General features: G+C 31.4%; 1 protein-coding gene across 2 annotated transcripts in view; it reads left to right on the top strand.

Moving 5' to 3' along the window:
* Positions 1-13,714, top strand: part of LOC132920130 (fibroblast growth factor receptor homolog 1-like) — a 34,044-nt gene that overhangs the window by 13,620 nt on the left and 6,710 nt on the right. For both annotated transcript variants that reach the window (XM_060982239.1, XM_060982238.1), the window contains exons 2-6: positions 10,149-10,271; positions 12,332-12,488; positions 12,557-12,840; positions 13,103-13,279; positions 13,351-13,550. In XM_060982239.1, the coding sequence (XP_060838222.1) occupies positions 10,160-10,271; positions 12,332-12,488; positions 12,557-12,840; positions 13,103-13,279; positions 13,351-13,550 (930 nt within the window). In that variant the 5' untranslated portion in view covers positions 10,149-10,159. The remainder of the gene's footprint in view (positions 1-10,148; positions 10,272-12,331; positions 12,489-12,556; positions 12,841-13,102; positions 13,280-13,350; positions 13,551-13,714) is intronic.

The following is a 13,714-nucleotide window of genomic DNA, read 5'->3' as shown; positions in this document are numbered from 1 at the left end:
AAGTAAAATAATTATTGTGTCAAAGAATTATTTTCAGAGATACAGGTGGTATAATTACACCAGTTTTAACACATGATATCGCGAATATATAGACATGGAAAGTTTGTAAAGTGCAATTAAACCGTTTACGATTTTGCAATACGTCAACGATAAAATACCAATATAATATAATATTATCAATTATTTATTTTTTTTTATTGCATTTATTTAACTGGTATAACAGTTTGGTCCTTAAAATATAATATACACAGAGGTACTCGTAAGTTGGTCGTTTTTAATTATCAAATCTCAAACGAGCATAAAATCTATTAAAAAAAAAAAACTCGTATCGCAACAATGTTTTCAAATCGTTATTTCGACCGTTCAAAAATTAATATAGTACACGTATAAAATAATATGCAACACGTAGATATAGTATATCTTATTTCGATTTTAGTAAGTTATAATTCATAGTGACGGATTCATTATTATCTAATATTAATGAAAAAAAAAATCGAATTACAGGATCGATCAATAGTATGTCTTGTACGACGACGAATCTGCGTACGATTTTGACTCCGTCATATATAATAATAATATCATATGTAGGTACTACACGATGTCGACGGATTATTATAATATATTGTTTTGTGTAGGCGCAAAAATAATTGTGCCAGCAATTATACATTTTTAAATGCCCGGAGAACGCTCGCGTAATCATTATTTCGATATTATATTACAATTCAGCGTTCAAGATTTATTTTCTAATTAATTTTAGTCAATTTTAATTGCGTATTTGTTAGAAACGTGCAGCGATTTTTCCACTCGTTTTATACACGCGTCCAGCGGTGTTCGATGTGTATGTATTTTATTTCAAATTATAATTTTAATAACTGTATAAGACCTATTTTTTGTAATTGTTCGTATTTCAACACTTATTGACACTAAACATTTACACAATCTAAAAATGTCGTTTGGCGTTTATAATAAATAATGTGTTCTTTATTTGAACACAAAGTCAAATAACATTTTATGTATCAAACATCGCAAAGTATGTAACCTTGTACATTCAGTTTTTACATAAATCATAATGTTCGAATAGAATTTTTTTTCTTCAAGATTGCGTTCTATTTATTCTTATCATAAATCAGTTTAATAACTTCCATAAACATTTTATGATGATAATATTATATAGGTATTAATTGACTGTAAGTTAAAGCTACCATAATTTTTTGGTTCATTTGTGAATCTTGAAAATTATTAGAAATTATAACACACTTGCGAGAAATTCGTTATACCTACGAATCGTATAATATATATTATATACACCCAAAAATAGGCCCTACTTCTGAATATTTTTATATTTTAGTCGACTTGAATCGGGAAAACTCTCACGGTTTTCGTAACCATATCGTGACCCCAAGTAAAATATAAATTCTATTTCAGTAATAAATATGTATGAATTGCGACATAATAATAAAATACATATTATCGATGCGATTCAAAGACGAAATATTTTATTTAGTGAATTCTTAACGAATAATGAAGATATTTATTCCGTTTGAATTGCTACAATCCTACACGAGCCATGTCGAAGACTGTCTACATGATTACATGCGTACATCATATATTATTTATAATTGATTAAATCGTATATAATCACAGTTTCTACTCGTTTCGAATTTTAAAACTTATAAGTTATGTTGCGATACATATAGTTTCTGTGTATATTGTATACATATACACGTCAATGAGCGGCGTCCCTACAGACACACAACATTAACTGTCGGAATAAGTGTAGTTTGGTTGTCTTTTGGTGAATATATTGCAATATTCGTGACAAAAAATCGAAACGTTCGAGCGCAACGTGTAATGGAGTAAACCCGACGCACGTCGTTAATAATTCGACCTACCGCAATCGCACGGTCGTATGTATGCAAATGTAAATAAATTATATAATAATAATTAAACGACAATAATTATGATGGTAATAATTATAATTATCATAATTTTTTATCACAACAACAAAAGCTCAACTGCGAGGACTACGATTTTACAGATTTATTGCCGGCCAGTGTATGTGCGCGCCCGTGCGCGCGCGTGTCGTTGCCGGGTGGGTGGAGAGGCTGTACGATTACGCAATACGCCAATAAGTATTGCTAGTGCATAGTGTAATTAAACGGATTCGTAAATTTCCGTTGCGTTAATTGATGTCCGCGGCCGGTGGAGATGAAATACTACGACGCGATTCTGCCCAGCTGCAGTACAGAATATTCTATGTCTCTCTGTATATAGTCTCTCCATCTCGTTCACTCTCTTCCATTTCTCTTACAAAATCGGTCTGGTGCGCGCGCAACGATCACATATATATTATGTACAATATATACACATAATATGGGTTAATCAAACGCGGTTAATTTATTTACCATAATAACGCGTATACTCTCTTATATATATGTATAATAATGTTTATTGTACGTACAGGATTCAATTATTGCATTATTATTCAATTACGCGTGACGAGGGGCCATTGTGTGTGCATACTACAAGTACACGCACGCAATATACGATACAAATTTTGGGTCAGGCCAACCATTATTCGACCGTCGCGAGTTCATCCCTTTGGTGGAAGTTTTTATCACGAGGGTAGTTATATAAGTGAGAATAGTAATGTTTTATTTATTTATTTTTTTTTTATTTTTAAATTACACACATATTGTATTCGAAAAAAAGAGGAGGGTGACTGTGCGGCGACGTCGACCACAACTGGCGACATATGTGGCCAGGAGTGCAGTGTACGTGTGTGTGTGTGAATATAATATACCGTTACGGTTTTTCGGATATACACTAAACATTATGCATATATACAAACGCGTCGCATTTTCGAATTGGACAAAACAAAATCTTTTAGTAAGCCGCAGAGCTGTGAGGAGACCATATAGTGCAATCAAATGTACATAATATAATGGACCGTACATGTAGAGTACACGAAAATACAACGATGAATAAAGCAGTAACAAAGAAAAAATTAAAATCTGAAAAAAAAACAAGTATAGCACACTATTTTTGTAAACCCATTATTTGAACATTAAATTTATTCTTACAAAAATTTGTAAAAATGGATCTACGTTATTATTAAGGGATGGACATAATTTTGATATACCAAAAGAACAAAAGTTTGACGGAAAATCGTCATCAGAAAGCTGCTGTAATATAAATATAGTCTTATGAATTACAAATTTGGCGGCGATCGCGTCAAGTTCATATATTAGGTATATTATGCGATCCTCACCGATACAATGTATTTTAAAAGAGTTTACAATGTAGTTTCGATTTTTAAATCATCAAAAATTATATTAAATTCTCGAATCATTTTCGGCCTACGATAATGATTTTAATTACATATAATATTATTATGTTATTAAACACTCAAAATTGTAACTGTAAGAACAGTTTCCAAAGTAAATTCGGTGTGATGGTTTGCAGGTGAAGACCACACGGCTGTAATATTAAAATGCGTTTTATAGACGATTTTTCAATACGTTTTGCTTAACTATGTAGGTACACTGACATAATATTATGATATATAATATATAAACTATGGTGGCGCTCGAATAATGATTTCCCACCCCCGTACGTATAATAATAATAAATAATATAGACAGTCATTGCGTCTGTTTTGACGACGGTCCACGCATTATACACTATCTAGATCGTGGGGTGAGGGACACACGTCGCAGCACGAATAAGGTAATTACATTATATACGCGCGAGAAAGGCTTAAGGGTAGCGCAGCGTCATATTGTACGATAACAACGACAATAATAATAAACATGATGTTTTACACTGTGTCGTCGTTATGGGAAAAATAATAACGCTCGACAGACGCGCTCCGCACTCGACTGTACACCAAGCGTCACCGCGTACTCGTATAGTTTCTGTGATCGTATCGTACTCGGTCGTTGTGTATAATAATAATATTATGTGTAATGCACGTGTTGTACAAGGTTCGTATACGTATAATATGTGTGTATCTGATTGACGGGTTTCGGGAAGGATTTATGAGAACGGGTCGAGGACGACGAGCTAGGTGTCTGTTGTAATGGGGTTGAAGGTGGTGTGCTGCTGCACTCTCCGGTCCTCGAGTGCATGTATAATACACACATGCATAATGATAATAATAACATAAATCGTATAAGCGAGTACGAGACAATATCATAATACGATATAGTGAGGTGTGGTCGTGAAGGAACGATATCGTACCACATATAGATATTATCAAGGTTGGGCCAGTTATCGAATGTGTAAAGGGAAAAAGTTAAGTTAAAGAAAATAATTTATTATAAAATTAACCAAGCTTTGTTATAACTTGATTAAAAAATGAACACAAGCATAATGACACTGTCACAATCACAACTCAAACTGCCGACCAATCGAATAGTAATCCAATGACAACACAAACACTATACGTCATACACGTACAACTGTTCATCATTTGAGTGTGTTATAATTTGTGGGTATATGTTTTGAACTGCATTCAAATCGGTAAAAAAGTATTTTAATACAAAGTCTACCCCGTGTGTTTTCGAAACATCCAATACCGGAATTCAAATTTAGGTAGTGGCGGGCACCAGAAATATTAAAATAAATACCAAGGTGTTAAGAGCAAAAAAATAAAAATAAGTAACGAGTTACTTGATTTAGTTAATATGAATTTAACGTTTTAATTTAATTAAAATTTTTAATTCGTCGACGCCTAGCCTTGGATATTATGTATAACATAACGATGTACATGTTACATTATGTATACCGACGATATCGTGTCGAAGGATTTTTAAAACTGGCATGTAAATTCTATTTTATCGTATACATGTAATAATAATAATAATAATAATATTATGTAAACACGCGAGTTTCGTTTCAAACTCTTGTCACCCGCGAGTATCCGAGTACATAATATAATATCGTATCTATAATACACAGAATCAGCTGTGTATCGTTTCTAAAACAGATTAAATCGGCTATTGTATATATATATATATATACACATACATTTATAGAATAGATAATGATAATATATTGGATGTAATGTGTTTGTTGTATGGACAGAATAATAGACGTTTAAGTCTTGCGGAAGAAATCGATAAAAACCATTATATTATAATATATACGCCCGATGGAACACACACATAGCGCCGTAATCATATAACGCTCGTCTCGGATACACAAGATAACCTCTTTCTTATCCGGAACACACACAAGGTTTGTTTTCAAAAACTCAATAACAATATAATAATATGATGATGAATTGTAGCCTATTAAACGTTGGAATAATTATTAGGGCCTGTCCCCGCAACGTGACAGAAATGAGAAAAAATACATATCGTTCCTTTCAAATGTGCCTGCGCGTTATCGTGTACTTGCTATCCGTCTAAAATATAAACTCGAATATTGCAGCCTGACGTTCGTTAGGTTTAGATATATTATGCTTACATCGTTTCAATTGGTACACTATATAATGCACTATACTATATATATATATATATATAGGTAGTTATTCTCAAACTGAAAAATTATTTTTTAATTCAATGGATATTATTTATTATTACATAATTTATATTGTATTCATGATATCGTCGAGTTGTATATTTTGCGTTTAAGTCAATAATTCTTATTTGATCGCCAAACATATTCCAAGAATTTATCGACGGTTTATGGGCGGTGTTAGGTACGACCAACGGAACTTTAAATCATATACTCAAATCCAATAATCTATTAACACTAATAACGTTCGGATTTCAATAAACTACGATTTAAATCGAATGTCGAATATCCTCGAAAATCAATTAATGCGTCCATAGGATATTTGGTATATTTGTCAATAAAATGTATTTACACACAAAATAAATCTGAGCCTTAATTATCATTTATCGCCATTAGAAAAAAAACCAGATTTTATTCCCTCCATTGTATATTTTAAATTCTGTACGTTCAAAATATATTGTAGGGCGGTGTATATTATGTTATGTACGTCGTTTTCTTAGTGTCCGACATTTAATTATGTATTCATCGTCACTATTCGGTTAGTTAAATAATTTATACATTTCAGACTATCGAAGGAACCACGTAGTCACAGTACGTATATAAATACAAACAATAATTTAAATAGCGTTAAAAATTAAAATGAATTATTTATCAAAAATATCGTAAGTAGATATTATTACGATACCGAATATAATATTTTTGTATGAGCTAACCGATATTTAGTTTTATTTTTTTTCTATACACTTGTGTTCCCCGTCTTGAGTATAATACATCTATTTACAATATGCATATTATTTTTATATGTGCGGCGTACGTCTATATTTAGGTAGGTACCCAAGTTGCCGACCGATTTCGAGAAATAATAAATAATATACCGATATTTTTTAAGTGTTTTGTAGGGGCGTGTGCGTTTAATATATGTAAAAGAATGAGTTTTTACGGTGTCGTTTAAAAATTTTGTTTTTGTCCAGTCGCACGTATGCACGCTTAGGAGAATGTTTGCAAAATCAATTTCACGCTGCATCGTCCTGCGACGGCTGAACACACAACAATGCTAATAATTATGATAATAATAACGTATTTTGGCGGATACTTATAGTGATGTTGGTAAGAAATTTAAATTTCTGATTGCAAACACTTTTCTAAGGTATTAAAATATTTTATTATAGTGTAGGTATATCATAGGTAAAAACCATTTAAAGAGTATTTCACTTTTTATATTTTCAAATTTAGAAGATGGTATACATAGGATTTGTAACAAAACTGTACATGTTTAGGTTTGTATTTTTAAATTTAAAATTAAATCACTCGCTATATTATAGTAATATAATAAATAATGTTATACAGTGTCAATATATTAGGAAAGTGTAGACCGACAACTTCATAATGTTATTGCATCGTGTGTGTGTGTGACGGGAATTGCGAATCAGACGTTTGGCAGCGTTTAGATACAACAGTTCTCCCCTCACCCCAATAAATGACCTCCATACACCGTAATTTCATGTACATAATAAATATATTATATATATATAACAGTATTACAATAATAATATATTGATATATTGTAATAGTTTATTGGTTAAAAAAAAAAAAAAATAACAACTATATTATCAGCGGGCCACATACCGTCGAATCGCGCCGTGAAATTTCAGGAAATTTTCTCGTGTCGTCGTTCGTAAGTATTAATACAAACCTACGAATTCATAATGTGATCATAAAGTACACGGGTGCCCGTATTATGTGCGCCTTTTTATTATATATCATATAGTCGTCGTCGTCGTTGTTATTATTATTGTTATTCGTCCGGAGGGGAAAAACGTAAGCACACAAAACGACGTACCTACTGGTAACGCGACCTTGTAAAATGGGACCTACCGAAAAATAAAAAAAAATATACACATAAAAAACGGTATAGGCATATATAATAATACTCGTGTAAATGAGATCGTTTTTTACGACCAAAAACCGTATACAATATAAATAGTAATAATAATAATAATAATAAAAAAATATTAATAAAACCTAAGAAAGAAAACCGCGGTCTACATATTGTTATATATCCACTATAATTTCGTATGTACTAAAATAACAAAACAGTAGGTAAACGTAATATACCACTATGGTATATATAGTAGCTTTGGGTTATGTGACCTGTGATATGGGATTATTTGACACATAAAAAAAAATTACTCTCAAGTAGTTGCATGGTCTACGCACGCACATACACGAGCGCATTATATTATAATATTTAAATGAATATACATATTTATAATATATTATAAACATGTATATGTATACCCGCGACGGTATAATAAAACGCCGACGAATTATATTATACAATATATAGCTGTATAATAATAATAATAATAATAATAATAATTAAGCGATACAGTATATTATATACACTAATATAACATGATGGGATATCGTTCACGAGCGGACGAGTGGTTCGTATATTACTGGTTCGTGGGTGGAAGCACGTCAGACGCTTATAATTTTCTATCCCGCGCGATCACATATTATTATAAATAATATTAATATTATTAAAACGAAAAACCAATCTCGCACGAACCACCGTGTTGGGCCGGTCCTCCGGACAACTCCATAATTAAAACCCGATAGATTCGTTTCGGCAAAGTAATATAATAATAATTATCGTTTTAGCAGCACCAGCAACAGCAGCAGCAGCTGCCATTACTTCTGATAATATTATTAAATTTTATATGTTTTAAAATAATTAGCTTTCCCCTCTAGTATAAATTACCTGTCGGCAATAATAATAATATTGTGAGTTGCTGCGAGACAGCAGGCGTTTATATAATACGTAATCAGGGATACAACAAATATATCATTTAACAGATCATTATGCCTATACCGGCTATACCTATATATGTCTTGATGTGTGCAACTCGATATAATAGTTCAAATGTTGAATAATTTGAGTTTAAGTTGATAAACATTGTCCTTGAATCTGAAGCAAAAACAATTATTTCACTGTGGCTGCGCGTTGGCTGTATAGAAAAAAAAATGTCCTAGTAAAATATCAAACTAATTTTCGATACTAAAATCGTATTTAACTCGACCTTTAAAATATAGTCCTTTAACAATGCAACTGAAAAGACTATGCGATGCGGAGTACCTTCAGCAACTTGATTCTGGTGATAATACTATTAACACATATTTTATAAATGAAAATAAAACCCTTCAGTCATATTTTAATACTATATATTATACTGATTCAAATCGGAATTATTACGGGTTTCTATATTTTTTTTCCCTAAAGCGACTGTAATGTAGCTAATTTTTTATAGAGTTGCTTGTATATTATATTAAACCGTTATGTTTAACCCGATGAATATAATATTATTGATTTGCATATGTCATGTGTAATTGTATAGGGAACATTCGAAACGTGTATTTTTTTGTTTTGTTTTGAATTTCGACATTTTTTGATTTGATTGAATCATACGATTGTTTATGTCGTCTGAAGTCTTTTTAACCGTACGAGAGTTAATATACTTGTTATTCGTGCGTCGTTAGGCCGCAGGTTAACATTATTACTGGGACGTCGTAATCTGCGTTGTATCAATCTTACGAGTATAACCTTGCGTTAACAGCCTCATAATAATGTTAAATACGAAACCCAAACGTGCCAAGTAGGTATATAATAGTTTATTGAATAAATACAATTTATAAATGCACATAGCATAGGGTATGTGCAAATCATATTTTCTATAACACTACGCAACATAAACGTATATCACTGTATTATAGTAGTGTATAACGGTCAGTCTATTCTTGTCGCTTGTGCGCTTACACCACATAATATTATCTTATACGATTATGTTCAACATTGTCTTAACTGAACCGACAAAGAAACAATAAAAATGTATTAAACTATATTTATTGTAAGCATAGGTTTATGTGAATATAATCCTTAAAATGCTGTACGAATAATTATAAGTTATTACCATTTAGTTTTTATGTCTGAACACATTGCGCCGTTTCAATAGTGACGAAGACTTCGCCGTCTTCTATAATATGACGTATTATATTATGTATATCGTGTATAAGCGAGCTGTTCACGTATTATATTGTACGTGGGTACCTACACGGTTTTTTATTTTTTGTTTTTACTCAATTACCAGATCTCGTATATCATATACTGTATACGTCTTCGTTCTTGTAAAACACACGTTGAAGTGCTCGGCTAGGCCGCTCCTAATCGTTTAATGGTGGTTTTATTAACGGACAGAGATAACGACGTCTCGATGCCTCTCGTCTGGACCTGTTTCGTGCGGAGGAGACAATAATGATTGAGAGTGTATAGAGCCGCATGTAAATTGAGATAAAAGCAGGGACGAACGGAAGAAACCAATCTGACCAAACGCGAGGTCCCTACTTGAACGTCACTCAAGTGGTCGCGCATCATCTCGAATCTGAAATAAACATAATATAATCTTAGTGGGATTGAAAGCCAATATTATATACGTTTACAATAATAATATGGTAGTAGCTTAAGTTATTAATTTTTCCTAATATTTGTAATCATTTATTTTGATTTTCTTATTTATTTATAATATTATTGTTATACTAAATTAAAATATTTGTTTTTTTTTTTTTAGAAAACCGAAAAATGATTAATCATCGGATTCCGTTGAAAATATTACCAACGGTAGTTGTGGCGATTGTCTTCCTAGTCGAAGGACTGTGCCTACCAGCCCATTCGAAAAATATAATATTAGAAGGTAAATATAAATATAAACGCATTAATAAAATAATATAACATAAATTTCAGGTCAATTATTATTTTATTCGAAATTTTCTGTAGTCGTGGTATAAAATGCGCTTTCAAGTTATTATTATTCATGCAGAAATTAAATTTAAACTCGGTCTTTGTCAAAAAAAGAATAAAATAACTTGCTCGTGATTTGTATTAAAAACGAATTCATAGATCTTGTTCTATAATAATAACGGTCTGGCGGATTCAGATATGAAAAAAACAGGGTGTATTAGTCACAGTAAATTTTAAGGAAATACACACACACACATAGAAATTTAACATGTGTATGATTCATTAACATCACAGACGGAGACACGTCTCAGACGCACGAGGGTATGTACTATACGCATGTATATCATATGTATGGTGGCGTCTAATATCCGTATATCTGTTATTAAAATAATTATTTTACTGCGATCAAAAACTGGCGCCGATTCGCGTTATTCGTTGGCAACCGACGATAGATCATTATAATACAGTCGTTGTCCGTTTATAATAATATATACACTGTATAACAGTTTTGCAACAGACCGAATTCAAAACAAAACGGACGTCGTCCGTTTATTGTACGGTTGTTGCTCAGGATTCGGAAATCGGCCGTATAGAAAATAATCCGTGCAAATCACCACCTCGCGTATACTTCTGCACACACTCACACATGCACATACATAGGCAATTTTATACAATATATCATGTTAAAAGTGCGCGTGTACGTAGGTATATTATAATATATTGTACACACGCAGTCGCGTGTTTACGTTCTATTACATATTATAATATAAAAATATCCAAACGCCAAAGGTTAGTAGTTCACGATGACCTTTGGAACGTGTCCAGAAACGGGTACGGAATATTGCTAGGCGACCATTTGATTTTTTACAGTATTTTTTTTTTATTTATTTTTTTTTCTCGGAACGCACTGCAAAGAAACTCGTGTATATTTTTCAGAATTGCGGGAGGGTCGCAGTTTAAAAATACGTTTCAAAACGGTATTGGATTTCGAATAAAAATAAAAAAAAATCTTATTCGACTCGGGTGTTGCCATAATACGTATCATGCACACACATTTACTAATAATATTATTATATATATGTATATATTTATAGGTACACATTAACTCGACCAAAGCGTTAGTTATTATGATAATAACAATATTTCTTGTGTGTGCTTATATTATTATTACATACTACGTAGTTCTGAGAGGTAAATGCCAGCGGAGGAAATCAAACGTCTTTTTGCGTATAACCTTAAAATGGACTTGTCTAGATTTTTTTTCTAAAGGTGTCGGTTAAAAATATCGCTGCTAACATAAAAATGTCTTACGACAACTGTATTTACGGGCGTGTTTACCATAATATTATATTTTAATATGATACATCGTTCAATTACTCTGGTCTCGTCGACAATGGTTGGCGTTAGTTTCATTTCATCTAAATAAGGTGTATACAAATTATTATAACGTTCGTAAAAAAATAAGTGTTTATTCGCCTGAAGCGGTCGTTTTATTAATCATGTTTATTCGTACGCAACCACTGCGCGTGCACGCGTGTTTAAATATAGAATTAACGTTTGAATGTATGAAAGTTTGAATCTTGTTTTTCAAAATATAAATTTCTATAATATAGACGAATAAAAAATATAGATATTTACATAATATAATCGCTGAAAAAAACTCGTACGTTGATTTAGTTATAAACTTTACGATATTGTTTTATATTTTTAGATTAAATTAATAATAAAATAAATAGTAATGACTATAATGAACAATACGTCTTATACTATAATATTATTATTTATCATGAAAAATTAACAATCTATTCAGAATTAAAACACTGTTACGAATAGGTATATCGTATAAGTATGATAGTATGAACATATTATAATAATTGATCGAAATTTAACGTCATTAATGTGTTAATATTACTTTATATAATATAGTGATAGGTGCAATGTTGTAGTTTACAAAATATGTAAATGTTTGTATTTTTTCATAATAATATTATATTTTATCGTTTTATTATTTAGACGAAGTGAGTACTGTTCCGGCTGTAGAAGGTGACCGTTTAAACATAAAATGCGATTATTCAGAAGCCATTAAGATCTCTAAGGTGCAATGGACAAAAGAGTCAGACGATGAAACTCCGTTTGACTCACCAAGCATATTGTCAAAAAAATTGCAATGGTATATGATTTTTCAATAATAATTAAGTAAACGATTACTGATTAGTATTGTCTATGTCGATTCCGTAGGTTGCGTTTCAAGAACGTGAAACACTCTGATCACGGACGATATTCTTGCTTGATTAGTGGTTTTACCGAGAATGGAATGTTTTCTAAATGGCGAAATTTTACGTTAATAACGTACAAAAGGTCGGAAACTACCGGTAATGGAAAATCACTGAAAATGACAGCGCCTCTGAGCCTTTCACACCGAAAGGACGGAGTCAAACCGAAATTCATCAACAGACTTTTCATGGATAATAACGTCGCGTTATTAGTAGATGACATTTTAACACTGAGTTGCCCCTTTGAGAGTAAGCAATTTGTATTTCCATTTTATTTTTAACTATAATATATTTAATTATGGATATTCAATAAACTTTATTACCTCTTTTCTGTGAATTGTATACGTCAAAGATACTAAAGAAGGTATAATTATTTGTGCTTTGTTCATCTGACATAAATAAATGAAAAAAATATAATTTATTTGTTCATATACTGCAGAGAGAAAAACGTACATAATATAATGTGTTTTCTTAATTAAAATTAATCAATGTATATGTTTTTTGATTGCAGGTACATCTGATGTAGTTTTTTCTTGGTATAAAAATGATTTGTTACTCGTAGAAGGAGGTGCAGACGTTAATAACTACACTTTGAGTCAAGTAAAATTGTCAGATGCGGGAAATTACACTTGTACAGTGAAAAACGATTTCGGTTCTATCCAACACAAATTTAATGTGGATGTTTATGGTATGGGTGATTATAAATTAGTGTGTCATTTTTATTTCTGAATATACCTGATTGGTTAAATTTATTTACAGAGGATCAAAACAAATTGCCTCTTTTAGTCGAATATCCGCATAATTTGACTTTAAAACCCGGGGACACGGCACGGTTTTCTTGTAAGACATTTGATCAACTTTATACAAAAGTTGATTGGTATTTTCTAAATGGTACAAATCCACGAGATATAGAGACCGAGGACCTTTTATTATTTAAAAAGATGGTCAACAATCACAACGTAAGATTATTATTAATGTATTATTTAAAGAATTATTAATCTTAATTTATTATTTGACAGTTATAAAACGCATATTCTTATATTTTATTTAGTAAATGAATATTAATAGTTGCACATTTTCATTAAATAGGCTATAACTAATAAGAAAGATGCATATTTAACGT

This window comes from Rhopalosiphum padi, chromosome 2 (genome assembly GCF_020882245.1).
Source record: "Rhopalosiphum padi isolate XX-2018 chromosome 2, ASM2088224v1, whole genome shotgun sequence".
Lineage (NCBI taxonomy): Eukaryota > Metazoa > Arthropoda > Insecta > Hemiptera > Aphididae > Rhopalosiphum > Rhopalosiphum padi.
Note: the sequence above shows the minus strand (reverse complement) of the source record. Positions and strands in the feature narration are given on the sequence as shown.